The following is a 21,389-nucleotide window of genomic DNA, read 5'->3' as shown; positions in this document are numbered from 1 at the left end:
ATTTTTGTTTTTTCTTTATATCATAATATACTTATTTTTGCTGTAAATAAAGTCCTTATGATATCAACATTGTTGATACTATAGGAATTTCATAATTCACAATGTCAATACCACAAAAAAACAAAACAAAACTCAACAACAAATTTACAAATAATTTACTCACCCCCTTGTCATCCAAGATGTTTATGTCTTTCTGTCTTCAGTCGTAAAGAAATTATGTTTTTTAAGGAAAACATTTAAGGATTTTTCTTCATATAATGGACTTGATTGGTGCCCCGAATTTGAACTTCCAAAATTTAGTTTAAATGCAGCTTTAGAGGGCTCTAAATGATCCCAGCCGAGGAAGAAGGGTCTTATCTAATGAAATAATCGGTCATTGTTTTCGAAAAATAAAAATTTGTATACTTTTTAAGCACAAAAACTTGTGTAGCACAGGCTCTGGGATGCACGTTCTTGAAGGATTCGTTCATTTTGAACGAATCTTTAATGTGACTCGGGACGAACGCATCGTCTCGGGGAGTGATTTGTTCAGTCACACATGCGCAACATCCTATTAGGTTCTGTACTGGAATTAGTTCACCTGTTTCGAGTCTTTGGGTTTTCGTTCATCTTATGGGGCTGTCACGTGATGCTGATTTTGCTAAAATGAACGAAACGACTCGAAAAAAGATTTATTTTGCTGAACGAGGCTCAAAGGTCCGAATTGGTAAAACAATCCGAACTTCCCATCACTACTACGAATCATGTCTAAGTTCATCGTCTGTGTACTCCGGCTCAAAAAGGTAGAGTATGGCGAAAAACTCCATCTTATTTTCTCCTACAACTTTAGAATCGTCCGACATCGTTGTAGCTTTTTGTTTGTAAACAGCGTTTGACTTACTTGCACTTTCTTAGTCTTTGCGCGATCACTTTGTAAACACTGAGTCTGTAGTTCCACCTACATTTCGCGTGACCTTTCGACGTGATTCAATAGTATGTGAACGCACATCCCAGAGCCTGTGCTACACAAGCTTTTGTGCTTAAAAAGTAAACTAATTTTTATTTTCCGAAAAAAATGGCCGATCGTTTCGCTAGATAAGACCCTACTTCCTCGCCTGGGATAATTTAGAGCCCTTTGAAGCTGCATTTAAACTACATTTAAGTTCAGAATCGGGGCACCAATGAAGTCCATTATATGGAGAAAAATCCTGAAATGCTTTCCTCAAAAAAAATAATTTCTTCATGACTGAAGACAGAAAGATATGAGTAAATTATATGTGCTCCTGGTACATACATGCATGCATACATACATATGTGACATGAGAGCAGAAAAACATTTAAACAAAAACTTAAATAATAATGTGTATGAATCTGGAACAGATTTGTGCATTATTTACTCTATATACAGCTGTATAAATAAAGAGATGTGTATATGTATTTGCATAATAATACTAGAGAAAGGGGCAATAATTAGAGATGGAAAAAAATTACAGAAATTTAAGTTATGAAAATCAAGAGCAGTGAGAGATTTTCTCTCTTTTGTTGTTTGATTAACATGAATGACAGACAGCAGGAATATTAGACTGCTGTCACTTTAAGAGCTGCCCGAATTCAATATACTGTCACGCGTGTTTTTCTTTCTAAGCTATTTGCTGTCACTTAAGATCTACATTACTGTGTTTACGAGGACATTCGCAAAGACGGGCATCTTGACACATACAAGTTTGTGTATTTAACTGTTGAAGGCCTATAAAGTGGCAAAAATAACTCATGTTCAATACTCCTGCACTCTATGAGCACTATCTTTATGTAAGAAAACAGACAGCACGCGCATATAACAAAATGAGTTCTCTTTCACTGCTGATTGCGTTTTAACGGCTTAAAATCACTTGTTTTTAAACTGCAATGCTTAAAAATACATGCTCTGACTTACGTCTGCTTTCGTAAATGGCACGTGACTTCTCATAGAGGTCGTAGGGGTCCGGCTTGCCCAGGTGGAAGCCCTCTGTGTCTGGAACAGAGGAGCGATGGAGCGTCTGGCCGGGATGTGGGGCACCGTGGGGGAGTAAAGCAGCCGACAAGCTGGTCTGGGGGCTTCCTTGAGGATCCCACTATATGGACAACGCAGATATAGAATGGTTTGAGTGGATAATATATATACATACACTAAAAAATAAATGAAAATCTCTCATGGAGACCCTTTAAAAGTTCAAGAGGAGAACACTTGGCGTATCATAAAGGTGACCCCTGTCATTACTCCTGTCTTTTTTTCTGTGAGGAGGGAGTTTAGCAGTCCAATCGCTCTCTGGAGGTTCAGCGGGGGAGATGAATTAAGCCCTAAGTGAGGGACTAAAGTGTGAAGCGAAGTATCTGTGCTACAGTCATGTGCCCCAGGGGCTAATGGATCCTATTTCCTGTGAGCTGTTCATTTCACCTGCAGCTCTCCGCTTAACCTGCCAATTCCATTACGAGCCCTGAATCCAGCCGAACTGGACAGCTTCCTGAAAATGATGTATCTCACACCGGGATGAAAGTGAACTCACATGAAATTAGATATCACGGCCAGTTATAGAAATACCTAAATGTGCTAAATGAAATGTTGCATTACTTTTCAAGGCTTCGGAGAAACATAACCTGAGATGTATAGTCCATTAGTTTCACAAACGGCATTTGTGGATTCGCAAAGAGAATGTGAGATGTGTGAAACTAAGGAAAATTATACAAACACTGTGGAGCATGTATTTTTTTGTGTGCTAAATATCCCTTTTATTAAATGTCTTGCTGGAATAGTTGATTCTGATTGGCCAATCAGAAATGGAAATAAATTAAATATACACTACCAGTCAAAAGTTTTTAAACAGTAAGATTTTTTTTTAAAGACATCTCTTTTGCTTACCAAGCCTGCATTTATTTGATCTAAAATACAGCAAAAGCAGTAATATTGTGAAATATTTTTACCATTTAAAATAACTTTTTTCTATTTGAATATATTTTATTTATATTTATAAATATTTATATACTTTTTAAATGTAATTTAAAAAAATATATAAATATTTTTTAAATAAATATCAGGGTTCTTTGATGAATAGAAAGATCCAAAGATCGACATTTATCTTAAATAAAAAGCGTTTGTAACACTATACATTATACCATTCAAATGCTTGGAGTCAGTATAATTTTTTAATTTAATTTTATTATTATTATATTTTTTTTTTTTCTGGTTGGTGGAGAAATTAATACTTTTATTTAGCAAGGATGCTTTAAATTTGATCAAAAGCAATTATAAAGACATTTATAATGTTACAAATTTCTATTTCAGATAAACGATTTTCTTCTGAACTTTCTATTCATCAAAGAGGCCTGAAAAAAATCTACTCAGCTGTTTTCAACATAGTAATATTAATAAATGTTTTATGAGCAGCAAATCAGAATATTAGAATGATTTCTGAAGGATCATGTGACTGGAATAATGATGCTAAAAATTCAGCTTTTAAATCACAGGAATAAATTACATTTTTAAATATATTCAACAAGAAAGCAGTTATTTTAATGTTACATTTCTGTATTTTTTATCAAATAAATGCAGGCTTGGTGAGCAGAAGAGACGTCTTTAAAAAGAACATCAAAAATCATACTGTTCAAAAACTTTTGACTGGTAGTGTATACATAATTTTTTTTATTAATTAGATAAATTACAGAATTATTAAAAAATAGTATCCATTTTTTGTAACAACCAGGATTATTATAGCTAACTAAAACTGCACTAAAATTAAAATCACATTTTTTTTGTTGCTTTAAATTAAACAAACGTTAACTGAAATAAAATATATATTAAAAACCTACTAAGAATAAACACACTACAAAATCACAAATACAAAAGAAATGTTAAAATTAAAATGGAAAATATTAAAGTAAAAATGATTTAAATATTAATAAAACTATAATAGTATGTTAATGATACCGAAACTGATAACGTAGACAATAAACTTGATTCCCATCATTTTGGACCCTTCTAAAAAGGTTAGAATCATGCTTAAGTTGTTTATTTGGTCAAATAAATAGCCTGTGCACAAACAAATCCCACAGGTTTGGAGTGACATGAGAGTGAGTAAATAGTGACAGAATTTTCATTTTTGCATGAACCCTTTTTTTAATATTTAGAACTTCAAATTAATCCATTTTCAGAAACGAGGAGTTTTGTTTTTAAGTCAGCCAGAGCTATAAATCACACAGCAACAGCGTGATTGAGTCCGCAGGTCTCAGTGACCGCGGAGGAGGAATATCAATTGCGTATCACCTCCATATTCTTTGCTTGGAATAATTTCTCTTTATGATAAACACATTCTAGCTTGCTCCACCTTGGCAAAAACACATATTAAAGAGGCCCACTTTGCTGTCAGTTAAAGCTTTTTGTTTGCTAATGCAGCAGCACAAGAGGCATACTGATTAAGCACGCCACCCATGGCGACTACGTTAATGCATCTGTCACCCGGGACATTTCCATGTCGGGTTTTATCAGAGTGTTATCCAGCGCGCCGCTGAACACGTGCTGAGACTGAGAACTCGTGGCTGCGTTCGGAGATTGATGCTGCAGAAGCTCTGAGCTGCCGAGGGATTCGGCCATCAGACGCTGCTCTAAGATCGTTGCTAAAGGGCAGCAGCAAGCCAAAGGTGTGCAGGTGCTCAAATCCTTTTACATTACATAAAAACATTTTTTGATTATAACGCTTATGGGAGAATCACAACTGTCAATGTTCCATCAGCGTATCTGCTGAAATAATGAATCAATTTGCTCTGAATTACATTACAAATATTACAATCAGTTTAAAAGCAGGAGTATCCAGCTTTTTCCGCAACATAGAAGTAAGCCTATGGGGGAAGACTTCCAGTTGGAAGAATAACAACGTGCAGTAAACGGTAAAACTGCACTACAAACCAGTGTGTTCGTAATTAAGATAGCACATTAGAATCATATGGTAAAACACAACAATTTGCAATATCAAGCAGCAAAACGAAAAATAGCTGGACGGTGTGGTATGGAAGCGATCAGCCTGTGGCACTGCTGAAGCACTATTGAGCCTTCAGATCGTCTGTATATTGTTGGATCGACTGTTTCTCATCTTTTTCTTGAAAATATCCCATAGATTCTCTACACTGTAAAAAATAAAAAACACAATTTGTTGAGTCAGCTTAAAATAATTTGTTACCCTGCTGCCTTAAAATTTTAAGTTCAGTCAACTAAAATAAGTTTAGTCAACTTGAAATGTTAAGCTGTACTAACTAACAACTTAGATATTTGCGTTTACTAAACTTAACAGATGGGTAAGTAACCCAGCTGTCTTAAAATTTTAAGTTGATTCAACTCAAATATCTAAGTTTTCCACTTAGTATAATTTAACATTTCAAGTTGAATAAACTTTTTTTGAGTTGACTGAACTTGCATTGACTTTGGACTTGATAAAACACAATGAACCAACACCAGCAGACAACACGACACCCCAAATCATTACTGACTTCAGAGACTTCACACTGGACTTCAAGCAGCTCGGATTCTGTGCCTCCCCAGTGTTCCTCCAGACTCTGGGATCATGATTTCAACATGAAATCCAAAATTTACTTTTATCTGAAAAAGAGGACTTTGGACCACTGAGCAACAGTCCAATTAATTTTCTCCTTAGCACAGGTAAAATGCTTCTGACATTGTTTCTGTTTCAGAAGCAGCTTTTCCTGAAGACGTCTGAGTGTGGTGACTCTTGATGCACTGACTCCGGCTTCATTCCACTCTTAATGAAGCTCTCCCAAGTGTTTGAATCAGCTTTGCTAGACAGTTTTCTCAAGCTTGCAGTCATCCATGTTGCTTGTGCACCTTTTCATACCCAATTTCTTCCTTCCAGTCAACTTTGCATTTAATATGCTTTGAAACAGCACTCTGTAAACAGCCATCCCTTTCAGTAATGACCTTAATGTCAATAATTGTCTTCTGGACCATTGCCACGTCAGCAGTCTTCCCCATTATTGTGGTTTCAAAGAACAAGAGATACTTATTTCTTATAAGATCAGGTTGGCTCAGAACAGTCATTTGTACAGAAATCCAACAACTCTGGTTGTGCTGTATGGGCCTGTTTATACCTGGTCACTTCATGTGTTTTCTTTGATCGGATAGTTATCCGATCGTGAAAAGACCAGGTGTAAATGCCCTCCAAAATGCTTTCGAGACGGATTTACAGTAAATCCGGTCACTCAAATCACTTCAGGATTTTATTTCTGGTCTGAGTATCTCTTTAGCAAGCTGGCACGCAAACTGCCACAAATGAAACTCAAAGTAAGTTGCAGACGTTCAACACACAATCATCTTCATTAAAAGTAGTGAGACTAACCTATATTTCCAGTGCTAATTATTTAACGTGTGTAAAAGCTATAAAGTTGTAGACACACATCGCAGAGCTAGTGCAAGATGAGCATTTGTGGTTTAAAAGCACCTTTTTAAAAAAAAAAAAAAAAAAAAAAAAAAGATAACGTTTCGCTAAATAAGACACTTATTCTTCGGCTGAGATCGTGTAAAGCCCTTTGAAGCTGCATTGAAACTGCAATTTGGACCTTCAACCCACTGATCCCCATTAAAGTCCGCTATATGGAGAAAAATCCTGGAATGTTTTCTTTAAAAAAAAATTTTATTCTGGTAGTGAACTAATCCTTTAATGGAACCGAATGTCATGTGGATGAATCTGTTTTGGAGTCTTACTTCACGACCCTTTGAAGCTCCACCAGGTGTCAAGGTCAGTTTAAGAACATGCAAAAACAAATAGTAGTTTGAGAAAGCAAGTATTTCAAATCATTTACCTGTTTTGTGGGATCCCAGGGTGTGTAGAGGCCTGACAGAGAAAGAAATAGGGAATGATTAATATCATTAGATCTAAGGAGTAAAATATAATGCTTTTCAAAACAGGCACATAATATTCAACCATTTTTCCTCTTCACTTTGTTGTCCTGTAGGCGGTGAGGAAAGTTTATTGCATTTATTTGCGAGGTAATTACATCATTAGCTTTGAGCAGATGCCAAACTCAACCTAAATAAAAAAGACAAAAATTGAGTCTGCCAAACAGTGTTTAGGACCATAAAGACAGAAGACACTAAACTAGATTTTCACAACTTCCAGACAGTTCTGAATAACTGTGAAATATGAATAGTCAGTAATGCTTTTAGCATACAAGTAGAATTTATATCACTGTATCTATTGAATATCTCTGCATCACTGTGCTTATTCATATCAGATAAATGGTAGTAAAATGTCTAAATATTAGTAATAGGAAACTCAGCAACTCTAAAGAATCATTTAGCATTATGATCACTTACAAGAAAAATAAATGTAAACTAGCATTTTTATCATTATTATAACAGCACATATTAAATTTGACTCAAGTACAGTACTGCACTTTTTTTCTTAATCAGTATATCTGTCATGATAAAAATGAATCTGATTGCAGTAAATACATCAGAAAACTATAGAAACCCGTTTCTGCCGCTGAATAAAATTTTTTGAAAAGTCATTGCGACATTTTATCTTACAATTCTGATCTTTTTCTCAGAAGTGCATGATATAAATTCGCGATTGCAAGTTATAAAGTCAGAATTGCAAGATATAAACTCTAAATTCTGACTTTTTTCTTAGAATTGCTTGATATAAAGTCACAATTGAAAGAAATAAAGTCCAATTTCATGGGGGTAAAAAAGACTGATATGTTTATATCTCACAATTCTGACTCCCACAACTTGCTTATAAAGTCGGAATTGCCAGTTTTATGAGATAGATTTGCAATTCTAAGGGAAAAAAAATCTGAATTGTTAGTTTATGTCTTCTGACTTTATTTCTCAGAACTGCAACTTTTTTTCTCAAAATTGCAAGTTTTTCTAAGAATTGCGAGTTTATGTCTTGCAATAGTGAGTTTATATCACACAATTCTGAGAAAAAAAAGTCAGAATTAAGAAAAAAGTCAGAGTTTACATCACACAATTTTGACTTCATTTCTCAGAATTGCGAGTTATTCTCAACATTGCTAATTTTCTAAGAATTATCAGTTTATGTCTTGCAATAGTGAGTTTATATCACGCAATTCTGAAAAAATCAAAAGTTTACATCACACAATTTACACAAATCACACTTAATTTCTCAGAATTGCGTTTATATCTCAAAATTTTGACTTTATAATTAGCTATTGCAAGTTTATATCACAATACTGAGATAAAAGTCAGAATTGTGAGTTTATATCTTGCAATTCTGAATTTGTTTTTCAAAATAATTGTGAGTTTTTCTCAGAATTGAATGTCTTGCAATAGCAAGTTTGTATCACGCAATGCTAAAAAAAGTCAGAATTAAGAAAAAAGACAGAATTTACATCACACATTTTGACTTCATTTCTCAGAATTGCGAGTTTATATCTCTATATAGAAACAAAGTCAGAACTGCAAGACATAAACCAGCAATGATTTCCTCAGAATTAGGTTTATATCTCCAATTGTGACTTTGACTTTGTTTCTCAGAATTGCAACTTTTTCTCAGAATTGCGAGTCAGAATGACAATTCTGACTTTTTTCCACAATTTAGAATTTTTTGTGAGATATCTATTGTGAGATATAAACTCACAATTCTGAGGAAAAAAAATCAGAATTGTGAGTTTATATCTTGCAATTCTGACTTTATAACTCGCAATTGCGAATTTATAAAAATTGTGAGATAAAATGTCGCAATAACTTTTCCAAATTTTTTATGCAGTGGCAGAAAGGGGCTTCTATAATTTTCTGATGTATTTACTGCAATCAAATTCATTTTTATCATGACAGATATACTGCTTAAGGAAAAAAAACGTGCAGTACTGTTTCTTTGTTTCTCAGAATTGCAACTCTACTTTGCAAAATTGCAAAATTTTCACAGAATTGCAAGTTTTTCTCAGATTCGTGAGTTTGCCTCGCAATTCTGACCTTATAACTCACAATAGCAAGTTTATATCACTCAATTCTCAGACAAAGATCAAAGATTTTTCTCTTTGTAAATTAAAAATAATTAGCTAATTCAAATAAGAAAAAAATGAATATTGTGTTTATATGAATTAAATTAAATTACATCTAAAACGACTTACCTTTTTCTTTTTCCAGATCAACAACAAAACAACAATCAATGAAAAATATTATGGCTTTATAAATACCACATCTTACTGACTGCATTAGGTTACACCAACAACTACAACTACACATTTCACTTTTTCCAATATGCAAAGAACGACCACTATACCATTTTTATTCAGAGTTCCCCATATAACAAAATGTATGATGTGCATTTGTAATTGGACTGTCTGTGGTATGCAGAAGGTTGTTTAAGATTTATCTGCAATGCGATTAAACCATGGCCAGAGGTGTTATGAGAATAATGAGTTATGACTTTTCATTTCTTAGTCTCATACCTGTTTCAGTTGCACAGACCATATTGTGAGTCTTTGCGCTTGTGCGTGCACGAAAATGCGCATGCGTGTGTGTGGCCTGTACGTCTGGATTTGCAGGGGAGCAAGGCATTTTTATGCCTACTTAAACTAACAGGATTACATCAAACGCTATATGACCAGGACACGACTTGGCAGCGAAGGGCTAAACATAAAGCCTCGGGCAAATATGTGCAGTCGTGCCACTCCACAAGTCCTCTTCCTCCCCCAATGCATCGCAAAAGACGCCATACGGACAACAAAGAATGGAGAACTTCAATCAATCTCATGTGCAAGGCTTCAAGGATTTGTCCTCTTATTTCCTGATTGCTTTATTCAGACTTGAACGCTGAAACAACCTTCAAAGAAGTCAAACTTGAGTTGAATGCCATGTTCTGTCAGTGGCCTCACGCGTCCTCGGGTTTCATTCATGTCATGCGTCTCTCTCAGGTGAAGTCTGAAAGGTGAGTCAGATGGAATCATGAGGGATTCGAGGTGACTGTCAGCTCCGAGTTCTCCGAGACCCAGATGGAAGAGAGCCAAGAGGATGTAAGAGAGCTGTCGGCACTGCTGAAATGCCACGGCCCTGATGATATTTCCGACAGTACGGGGAGTCAGAGGAGTATAGTTATCACCTCACACCTGCCTGTCCAGTCCTACCTGAGATGTCAATAATCCTTATAAAAGAAGTGCAGAGAGGAAGATGGACAGTGGATTTGTGCTCTGACTGCTGCGCTAATAAGCTAGAGAAATGTTGGAAGAATTAGAAATGGGACAATTCTGGTTCCTTAATGATTCTTTTAGTACTCTGAGCAAATTTGCAGATAAGAAATACATTTCTTATTGCATTCACCTCCCTCGGCAGTCTGTTGCCAAATGAGATCATTTCTGATTCCAGCAGAAATAAATGTAGTGAAATTTTTGCAAAAGTTGCATTTATGCACATGGGTGCAAATGCAATCCAACAACTCGTCCCAAGTAGGGCTGGGCGATATACTGAATATTTGCAATATACACTGACCAAAATTATAAGTGTAACACTTTTGTTTTTGCCCCCTTTTTTCATGAGCTGAACTCAAAGATCTAAGACTTTTTCTATGTACACAAAAGGCCTATTTCTCTCAAATATCATTCACAAATCTGTCTAAATCTGAGTTAGTGAGCACTTCTTCTTTGCCGAGATAATCCATCCACCTCACAGGTGTGGCATATCAAAATGCTGATTAGACAGCATGATTATTGCACAGATGTGCCTTAGGCTGGCCACAATAAAAGCACACTCTAAAATGTGCAGTTTTACTGTATTGGGGTGTACGAAAACCAGTCAGTATCTGGTGTGACCACCATTTGCCTCACGTAGCGCAACACATCTCCTTCGCATAGAGTTGATCAGGTTGTTGATTGTGGCCTGTGAAATGTTGTTCCACGTCTTCAATGGCTGTGCAAAGTTGCTGGATATTGGCAGGAACTGGAACACGTTGTTGTATCCAGAGCATCCCAAACATGCTCAACGGATGGCCAAGCAAGAACTGGGATATTTTCAGCTTCCAGGAATTGTGTACATTTCCTTGCAACATGGGGCTGTGCATTATCATGCTGCAACATGAGGTGATGGTCGTGGATGAATGGCACAACAATGGAACTTATTTATTAATTCCTTAGTTTGTATTAATCTTTTAAAATCTCTGGCTCTGGTTACGCTGCAAGATTGTTGCTGGGAACAGTGCGGACTCCGCAAAAGAAAGTCATTTACTGTCTTTAAATTCTCACCTTGTTCTGGTGTGAAATTATGCTTGTCTTGACATTTATTTGCCCATTCATCCTGCTGCTTTAAATAGATATATTCATGTAAATTTATGTAAATTATGATAATATAAACTCTTCACGTCACCAAGAATAAATTACATCCCCTCAATCAGCATCTATTTCAGAGTATTCCCTTAGTGCTACCTGCTGGGAAGTAACACGCTTTGATTGGCCTGCTCGCCGAATGCCCCGCCCCCTCCGACCCACTCCGCATTCTGATTCGTCTGCCTGTTCATCTCCGCAGCTCAGTGTGGGAGTCATGCTTTAATTAGAGGACTGGGGAAAAGAGCTGTGAACATGGCCGGCGCTGACCGGGCTCTTGGCAGAACGCCGGCAGGAAACTGAATGGTCTCGCACTTAGCCAGTGAGTCACGCGGGACCGTCTCTCGCTCCGTTACAAGAGGCCTTGGAGTGGCTGCTGAGAGGTCCTTTAAGACCGTAGCCTTCGATATAGTCATGAAACACGCAGAGGAGGTGAGAACAGACGCACTGTGTAATTGGCAGGAAGCGTGGATGTAATTACTTGATTGATAGTGGTTTAGAGAAACGGACAAACGTCTTCAGAACGTATATCAGGTTTAGTGTACACATGGAGAGACTGTAGCCTTCTTCACGATAGTTTCTATTAATTGCCTCATTAATTTTCATTCTAAGAATATCCTAATTAAGAAGGGTGATAAAATATTACGCTCTGCACGAACATTTTAATGAAAGTACGCACTCCGATAAGTGGACTCGCATGGAATTAGTAGATTAGCTTGGCTCCGGTCTGAATATGCTAATAACTGTCACCAGCTCTTGCCAAGAGATGATACAGTGTGCAATCTTGCGAAGGCTCTGCTAAAATTGCCCAAAAACAGCTCATCAGCTTCAGTTATTCTGAAAAAAAAAACAGTTCAAGTCTGAGAAATTGAGATGTACTGGTTAGTTTGTGAGGCAAAGCGTGTCTAGAAGTCTATAATAGGAAAGTTTCTCTTCTCTTATTTCAAAATCTTGCTGAATCAAAGCTTAAGGCAAGTTCAGAGCACTTAGAAAAGACTAGAAGCTAAAGCACTGAAGTGTGCAAAGTTACTTTCATCGTTTCAACCAAACTTTAAAGGAAAATTTTACCCAAAATGGTATTCTGTCATCTTTAAATAATTATCACGGCCAACTTGAGGAAAATGTACTCATTTAAAAGTAACTATTTGATAACATCCACATCCATTACTTATTTTGTCTTCAACAGAAAAGACATATAGGGTGAGTAGCTGACAGAATTTTTTTTTTTGGGTGAACATTGTGCTTTGCCGAGGTCTGACGTAGATTTCAGGCGACCTTCAGCACATTTCTGATGAGCTTGGTTTTAAAAATGAAGGGTGGAAATGTGCGCACCTGCTGCTGCTCCTCTCTGAATGACAAGCGTAGCCTCTGTTCCCACTGGACAGTCCTTGAGCAGCTGCACCACCTGTGTGTGGTTGAGTCCCTGGAGACCCTTCTGATTAATCTCCACCATCAAATCTCCTTCACATAACCCCGGACAACCCTGCGGCTCCAGCACCTGATCCAAACGTACAGAAACATTTATGACATATACTGTGCACTTAAATGTGCATTTAAGCATTAAGACAAGAGATACAACCATGTAATGTCCTTAAATACGACCTGTAAGTGAATTTTCACTTGCATTTTGGTTTGACCATTATCTGAAGTAAAACTGTAGCCTTATTTATTTATTATCTAAAATAACAAGAAATAATACTATATATAGAACAATAGATAGAAAGACAATTGATAGAACAGTAGAACGATAAAACATAAGATGATAGAACAACAGATAGATAAAATGAAAAAGAGATAGACAGAATAATAGAACGATTGAATGACAGAACGTTACAAAGATAGATCCAACCACAGAATAACAGAACAACAGATAGAACAACAGAATGATAGATACAACCATAGAATGATAGCAACAGACAGAACAATAGATAGAATGATAGAAAGATAGATACAATGATAGAAAGATAGAGGGAATAACGGAACAATAGAGAGAATTAAAGAACGAAAGATAGAACTACAGATATAACCATACATAACGATAGATAGATAGATAGATAGATAGAACGACTGAATGATAGAACTACAGAAAGATGTATACAACCATAGAATGATAAAAAGAATGATACGATAGAATGACAGAACAATAGATAGTTAGACAGATGATAGATAGAACGACTGAATGATAGAACTACAGAAAGATGGATACAACCATAGAATGATAGAAAGAATGATACGACAGAACAAAAGTACGATAGATAGAACGACAGAACGATAGAATGATAGATAGATAAATAGATAGATAGATAGATAGACAGATAGATAGATAGATAGATACATAGATAGACCGAACGACTGAATGCTAGAACTACAGAAAGATGGATACAACAATAGAATGATAGAAAGAATGATACGATAGAACGATAGAACAACAGAACAAAAGAACGATAGATAGAATGATAAAACATTAGATGATAGATAGAACAACAGATAGAACGATAGATAGAATAATAGAATGACAAATAGAATGATAGAAAGATAAAATGATAGATACAACCATAGAATGGTAGAACGACAGATAGAACAATACATAGAAGGAATAAACAGAATGACAGTGCAGATAGATAGATAGAACAATAGACAGACAAAACAATAGAATGATCGAATGATAGAACGATCGAAAGATAGATATAACCATAGAATGATAGAATGATAGATAGAACAATAGAACGATAGATAGAACGACAGATAGAACAATAGATAGATAGATGGATAGATATATAGATAGAACGACTGAATGATAGAACTACAGAAAGATGGATACAACCATAGAGTGATAGAATGATAGAACTGAACGATAGATAGAACGACAGATAGAACAATAGATAGATAGATGGATAGATATATAGATGATAGTTATATAGATAGATAGACAGATGATAGATAGAATGACTGAATGATAGAACTACAGAAAGATGGATACAACCATAGAATGATAGAATGATAGAACAACTGAACGATAGATAGAACGACAGATAGAACAATAGATAGATAGATAGATGGATAGATATATAGATGATAGATAGATATATAGATAGATAGATGATAGATAGAACGACTGAATGATAGAACTACAGAAAGATGGATACATCTGGAACAATAGATAGAAAGATGGAACAATAGATAGATAGACAGATAAACAGACAGATAGATAGATAGATAGATAGAACGACTAAATGATAGAACTACAAAAAGATGGATACAACCATAGAATGATAGAAAGAATAATACGATAGAACGATAGAACAAAAGTACGATGGATAGATAGATAGATAGATAGGCACACTGGTTTATGCATTGAAGCAATAATAAAGAGTTGAAAAATGACTGGAGACTCACAGCGTGTCCACACCAAACATGAACAATGTGACAAAATACAATAGAACCCATTTTGATCAGTGATGCTGTCTACACTGGATGTGTCGCATCTCAACAAATCCCAGACAATAAACTGATGCCACATTCTATTTATGGCGTACTGACACAAATTTAAAATGATTTGCAATACCCGCTTTGTCACATCCAGTGTGAACAGCCTCAAGCTGTTGGTTTATTTCATTTTTTTTTTTTTTTTGGCTAGTAGAAGTTATGAATGGAAATTTAGCAGCCAAATTGGGTGGTGAGTGAAAAAGACCCAGATATTAAAATGATTGAAAATGATATCAGCGCACCTGTTTGACTCTTTGTCCTGTGGGACTGTCCGCTATAGTGAACCCGAAACCCTCTGCTCCTTTGGTTATAGTGAGACTCAGAAGTTCAGGAGCCACTTGAGCACCAGCTGTAGCTCCTGAGGATGACGCCATGGAGACGCTGTCATCAGGTGGGGGTCCCGGTGTAGTCAGAGATGGAGGCTGTGAGCCGTCCAGGTGTGTGTCTCCAGGATGGGGATGCGGGGTAAGACCCTCACCGTGCTCGGGTACCAAGCGGCCAGTCAAAGACATGTACTCCATGTAATTTTCATAGTTGTTCCTTCCATTGAGCAGCAACGGGTGATCCACTAGACCCAGAGGAGGCATGGAGGAGCTAGCAGAGGGGTCTTCTGGGTCGTAAGGGAGAGGGTAACCTCGACACAGCACCAGGGTCACGCTCTGACCAATGGGAACAGACTGGAAAAGCTTCACCACATCGGCATGGGTGGTGCCCAAAACACAGATGTCATTGATGTAGACAATCACGTCACCTGGTGAAGAAATAATGAACAAAAAATTAGAGTACTTAACAAAATATGAAGCAAGTTACTCTCAAGTGCATTATGTCATGACTCTATGGAAGCCCGTTTTTGCCCCTGAAAAAAAAAGGTAATTGTGAGTTTATATCTTACAACTCTGACTTATTTTCTCAGAATTGTAAAAAAAAAAGTCATTCTGAGGGGAAAAAAAGACTGATATGTTCTCTGAATTGCTAAATTTATATCTCACAATTCTGACTTTGCAATTTCTTGTTATAAAGTCAGAATTGTGAAAATTCTGAGAAAAAAAGTCAGAATTATGAGTTTGTATCTCGCAGTTCCGATTTTTTCTTACAGTTGCTTGTTATAAAGTCAGAATTGTCATAATTCTAAGAATAAAGTCAGAATTATGAGTTTGTATCTTGCTTGTATCTCACAATTCTAAGCTTTGTTGTAATTGTTTGTTATAAAGTCAGAATTGCGAAAATTGAGAAAGAAGTCAGAATTCTGAGTTTAAATCTCACAGTTCCGATTTTTTTCTCACAATTGCTTGTTATAAAGTCAGAAATGCAAAAATTTTGAGAAAAAAAGTCAGAATTCTGAGTTTGTATCTTGCAATTCTAAGTTTTGTTGTAATTGTTTGTTATAAAGCCAGAAATGCGAAAATTTTGAGAAAAAAAGTCAGAATTATGAGTTTGTATCTTGCAATTCTAAGTTTTGTTGTAACTGCTTGTTATAAAGTCAGAATTGCGAAAATTCTAAGAAAAAAAGTCAGAATTCTGAGTTTAAATCTCGCAGTTCCGATTTTTTTCTCATAATTGCTTGTTATAAAGTCAGAAATGCAAAAATTTTGAGAAAAAAAAAATCAGAATTCTGAGTTTGTATCTCGCAATTCTAAGTTTTGTTGTAATTGCTTGTTATAAAGCCAGAAATGCAAAAATTTTGAGAAAAAAAGTCAGAATTATGAGTTTGTATCTTGCAATTCTGATTTTTTTCTCACAATTGCTTGTTATAAAGTCAGAAATGCAAAAATTTTGAGAAAAAAAGTCAGAATTATGAATTTGTATCTCGCAATTCTGTTTTGCTGTAATTGCTTGTTATAAAGCCAGAAATGCGATAATTGTAAGAATAAAGTCAGAATTATGAGTTTGTATCTTGCAATTCTGATTTTACTTGTCAGAATTGCAACTTTATTTCTCAGAATTGAGTTTGTATCTCGCAATTCTGAGTTTTTCTCACAATTGCTTGTTATAAAGTCAGAATTGCGAAAATTCAGAGAAAAAAAGAGTTTGTATCTCGCAATTCTGACTTTATTTCTCACAATTGCAAGCCTGTATCTCACAATTCTGTTTTTCTCTGAACTGCTTGTTATAAAGTTGCAACTTTATTTCTTAGAACTACAAGTTTGTATCTCACAATTCTGACTTTATTTCTCAAAATTGCAACTTTATTTATCAGAATTGTGAGTTGGTGTCTTGCAATTCTGAGTTTTTCTCGCAATTGCTTGTTATAAAGTCAGAATTGCGAAAATTCAGAGAAAAAAAGAGTTTGTATCTCGCAATTCTGACTTTATTTCTCACAATTGCAAGCCTGTATCTCACAATTCTGTTTTTCTCTGAACTGCTTGTTATAAAGTTGCAACTTTATTTCTTAGAACTACAAGTTTGTATCTCACAATTCTGACTTTATTTCTCAAAATTGCAACTTTATTTATCAGAATTGTGAGTTGGTGTCTTGCAATTCTGAGTTTTTCTCGCAATTGCTTGTTATAAAGTCAGAATTGCGAAAATTCTGAGAAAAAAAGTCAGAATTCTGAGTTTGTATCTCGCAATTCTGACTTTATTTCTCAGAACTGCAAGCCTGTATCTCACAATTCTGTTTTTCTCGGAACTGCTTGTTATATTGCGAAAATTCTGACAAAAAAGTCAGTATTATGAATTTGTATCTCAAGTTTCTACAAACTCATAATTCTGACTTTTTTTCTGACTATTTTTCTCAGAATTGCAACTTTATTTCTCAGAATTGTGAGTTGGTATCTTGCAATTCTGAGTTTTTCTCGCAAATGCTTGTTATAAAGTAAGAATTGTGAAAATTCTGAGAAAAAAAGGCAGAATTCTGAGTTTAAATCTCACAATTCTGAGTTTTTCTCGCAATTGCTTGTTATAAAGTCAAAATTGCGAAAATTAGTCTGAAAAATAGTCAGGATTATGAGTTTGTAGAAACTCGAGATACAAACTCATAATTCTGACTTTTTTCTCAGAATTGCAACTTTATTTCTCAGAACTGGACGTTTGTACCTCGCAGTTCTGACCTTATTTCTCAAAATTGCAACTTTATTTATCAGAATTGAGTTGGTATCTTGCAATTCTGAGTTTTTCTCACAATTGTTTGTTATAAAGTCAGAATTGTGAAAATTCTGAGAAAAAAAGTCAGAATTCTGAGTTTAAATCTCGCAATTCTGGGGGGTTTTTTGCAATTGTGAGTTTCTATCATGCAATTCTGAGAAAAAGTCAGAACTGCGAGTCTATATCTCGCAATCCTGATTGTATAGCTCACAACTGCAAGAAAAATAGTCAGAATTAGTAACAAGTGTGGTAATCACGTTTTTTTGGTGTATTGATTACCATTTGTATAACCACAGTTTTAGGACAAATAACTGTTAAACTATGGTTAATGTAACAAAACCATGGTTGATTTGTGGTTACCATAGCTGAACTACGGAACCCATGGTTTTTTGGTTTTATTTGTAGTAAAACCATGGTTAATTTTCCTAAGCGAACGTTCTTCTATGTCGTTATCGTTATACAATAGTTATGGTGTGGACCTGGTTATTAAGACTTGTATGGCTTAATATAACATTAAATAATGTCTCTTACTGAAATATGTAGTAGAAAACCCATGAAAGAAATCCATATATTTTTATACATATTTTGGACTATGGGGGGCGCCGTTATTTCAATGACATGAAATGGTTGCACTCAGCGAGCTACTGGTGCTACCTGTTGCTATTTTTATTGACACACAACTGAGAAAATAAAAAACTGATACGATGCCACATTGTGCGTCTTTTGATAGTCGAAGGGCAACAAGAGAAATGATGTCCTTAGTGTCACTGCTTTTCTAGTGATAAGAAGAGGAGAAAAAAAGGCTTGTGGATGAATAAAACTTCCTTAAGACCTGTGTATTTGTTCTCTCCACTTTAGCTCTGGTGCCTTTGAGGCTTTAGTCGACCACAGCTACTGAAAGAGCTTACAAATGGCAGAGACAAGAAACGCTGGATGCCATCCTGGCAGGATGTAAACATGCAACGCTTGTCATGCCGCCACAGCCACTGAAGGAGTTTTTCAGCGTGGATTTCACTCAATATCCGAGGGCGTTTAGACTCCTTGTGCGTAAAAAAAAAAATCGATGGTATAGCATTTGGTTTAAGGTTATGCTTATATCGATTGCCACCTGTAAGCTCTTTCATTAGCCGCAGTCATCGTATCAGTATTTTATTTTCAGAGTTGTGTTGCGGTAAAAATACCAACAACAGGTAGCACCAGTAGCTCAAAAGTGCAACCGTTTGACATCATCAAAACAATGGTGCCTCACATAGTCTAAAATATGTAAAAACAATGTTAAAACAAACCATGTAAACATTGGTTTTCTACTACATATTTTAGTGAGAGACATAATTTACACCTGGGGTTTCATTTAAAGAATTAGAAGAATATTGGCAAAATTTTGCCAAAATTGTGTTAATGTGACAGTAGACAGCAAGACAGTTTACTAGGTGTTCACACATACTTAGGGTTAAATAAAATAGATATTCTTTGACCCAAATGTTTACAAAATTATATCCTTTCGGATTTAAGTCCTCTCCGCACACAGGTTTTATTGCATAAGTTTTATTGCATAAGACAGTTGTAGACACCAACCGCGCAAGCTACCAGCAAAGCAGGCCGATAATGAGGCATCTCAGTAATAAAGGCAACCTGAGGCCTGTTGAAACTGCACAAGCCAACTGTGTATGTGTGTGTGGAACAGAGTAGGACTTCTATAAAGGACCCCGCTCCCCCATCAAAAGCGGATAAAACACACAAGATCCCACCAAAGCCCAAATTGCAATGCTAGCTAGAGGCATATGCAAATAAAGCCACTGCCAGCATCATTATCTGTGAGGGCCTTGGGAAGTGATGTCATCTTCAGAGCTCACAGATGTGATACACTTCTAAACTGAACACATGATCAAGGAAACGAACAAGCCATCCAGAAAGGCAGAGTCGCAGCGAGGACGCAAGTTTCCCAGACTAGGTTAAGAGTTCCTCTACAAGGGAATAGAGAAGTTATGAAAAAGCAGCAAATATGCCTACGGCGTCCGGCTGTGATGACTCATTTAAAGACGCTCTTTCATCACAGAAAAAAACACCGCGACAAGCGTGACCTTGCGCTAGCACTGTGCAAGCTATTAGGGACTGTTGTCAAGCAGTGGCTACAGAGATAATGATGTTTTCTAGTTTGTGCGCTGAGGGTTTTCTCCTGAGATCTGAGGTCAACGCTTAACACAGCTTATATATCGATAAGAGCTTGTGTATTTAAAGGGGGCAAAATTCTAAATTCAAACTTCTAAACAGTCCGGTGAAATTGGTCAATTAGGCCTGCAGGCATTGTTTGTTTTCCTTGGCAACGGTAACTATGGTTGGCATAATAAAACTGAAAGTCACTGAATTGATTTTATATTTTATCTCTCTTAGATAAATTCACAAAACAAATTTAAGGTGAATAATAAAGTTAACCTGAACGTGAACTACTGATATAAATTGATACTGTGATAGATAGCTGGTAGGCTGGTTTTAACTGGTCTTTCAGCCTGGTCATAGCTGGTTTGTAGGCTTAACGTTTAAACCAGCTAAGACCAGCCAACCACCTTAGGCTGGTTTTAACTTTTTTTTTTTCAGCAGGGTATTTGCCCAATTTGTAAAGAAGTCATTCCCTGAATGCACTAAGACAAGATCAGTGGAATAAAATCACCCAAGATGGTGGATGAAAAAGAAATGTTGATAACATATTATAGATATTATATATATATAATAATACAATTATTATAGAACAATATTGTTATATTAATAAAATTACAATGAAATAATAATATTATTTTGATGTGCATATTTAATATATATTTATATATAATTAATTTTTAATAGTTAATTAAATTTTATTAATCATATTTTTAATTGTATTGTTTTAAAAAATATTATAAATTATATGTGACCCTGGACCACAAAACCAGTCTTAAGTCGCTGGGGTTTATTTGTAGCATTAGCCAAAAATACATTGTATGAGTCAAAATTATTGATTTTTCTTTTATGCCAAAAAACATTAGGAAATTAAGTAATTATCATGTTTCATGAAGATATTTTGTAAAAATCAAATATATCAAAACTTAATTTTGATTAGTAATATGCATTAGTAAGAGCTTCATTTGGACAACTTTAAAGGTGATTTTCTCAATATTTTGATTTTTTTGCACCCTCAGATTACAGATATTCAAATAGTCGTATCTCGGCCAAATATGTCCAATACATCAATGGAAAGCTTATTTATTCAGCTTTCAGATGATGTATAAAGCTCACTTTCAAAAAACTGACCCTTATGACTGGTTTTGTGGTCCAGGGTCATATATATTATGTAACTGTAATATACATATTGCAATTTGCATTTATTGATTCAGAATTACAATGACATATTCACAATTTACATTTATATATTCAGACTTATAACTACATAGTTTGATTTATTCATGATTTTCATTTACATAGTAAAATTTTTATCTTTATATTCTGTTTCACATTTACATATTCTGATTTATAAATATATATTCTGA

General features: G+C 35.5%; 1 protein-coding gene across 3 annotated transcripts in view; it reads right to left on the bottom strand.

Moving 5' to 3' along the window:
* magi2b (membrane associated guanylate kinase, WW and PDZ domain containing 2b) overlaps window positions 1–21,389 on the bottom strand; it is a 131,970-nt gene that overhangs the window by 22,509 nt on the left and 88,072 nt on the right. For all 3 annotated transcript variants that reach the window (XM_051100216.1, XM_051100218.1, XM_051100217.1), the window contains exons 10-13: window positions 15,027–15,535; window positions 12,631–12,796; window positions 6,820–6,851; window positions 1,913–2,090 (exon numbers count right to left, since the gene is read on the bottom strand). In XM_051100216.1, coding sequence (XP_050956173.1) covers window positions 1,913–2,090; window positions 6,820–6,851; window positions 12,631–12,796; window positions 15,027–15,535 — 885 coding nt within the window. The remainder of the gene's footprint in view (window positions 1–1,912; window positions 2,091–6,819; window positions 6,852–12,630; window positions 12,797–15,026; window positions 15,536–21,389) is intronic.

Source organism: Labeo rohita, chromosome 25 (genome assembly GCF_022985175.1).
Source record: "Labeo rohita strain BAU-BD-2019 chromosome 25, IGBB_LRoh.1.0, whole genome shotgun sequence".
Taxonomy (NCBI): domain Eukaryota; kingdom Metazoa; phylum Chordata; class Actinopteri; order Cypriniformes; family Cyprinidae; genus Labeo; species Labeo rohita.
Note: the sequence above shows the minus strand (reverse complement) of the source record. Positions and strands in the feature narration are given on the sequence as shown.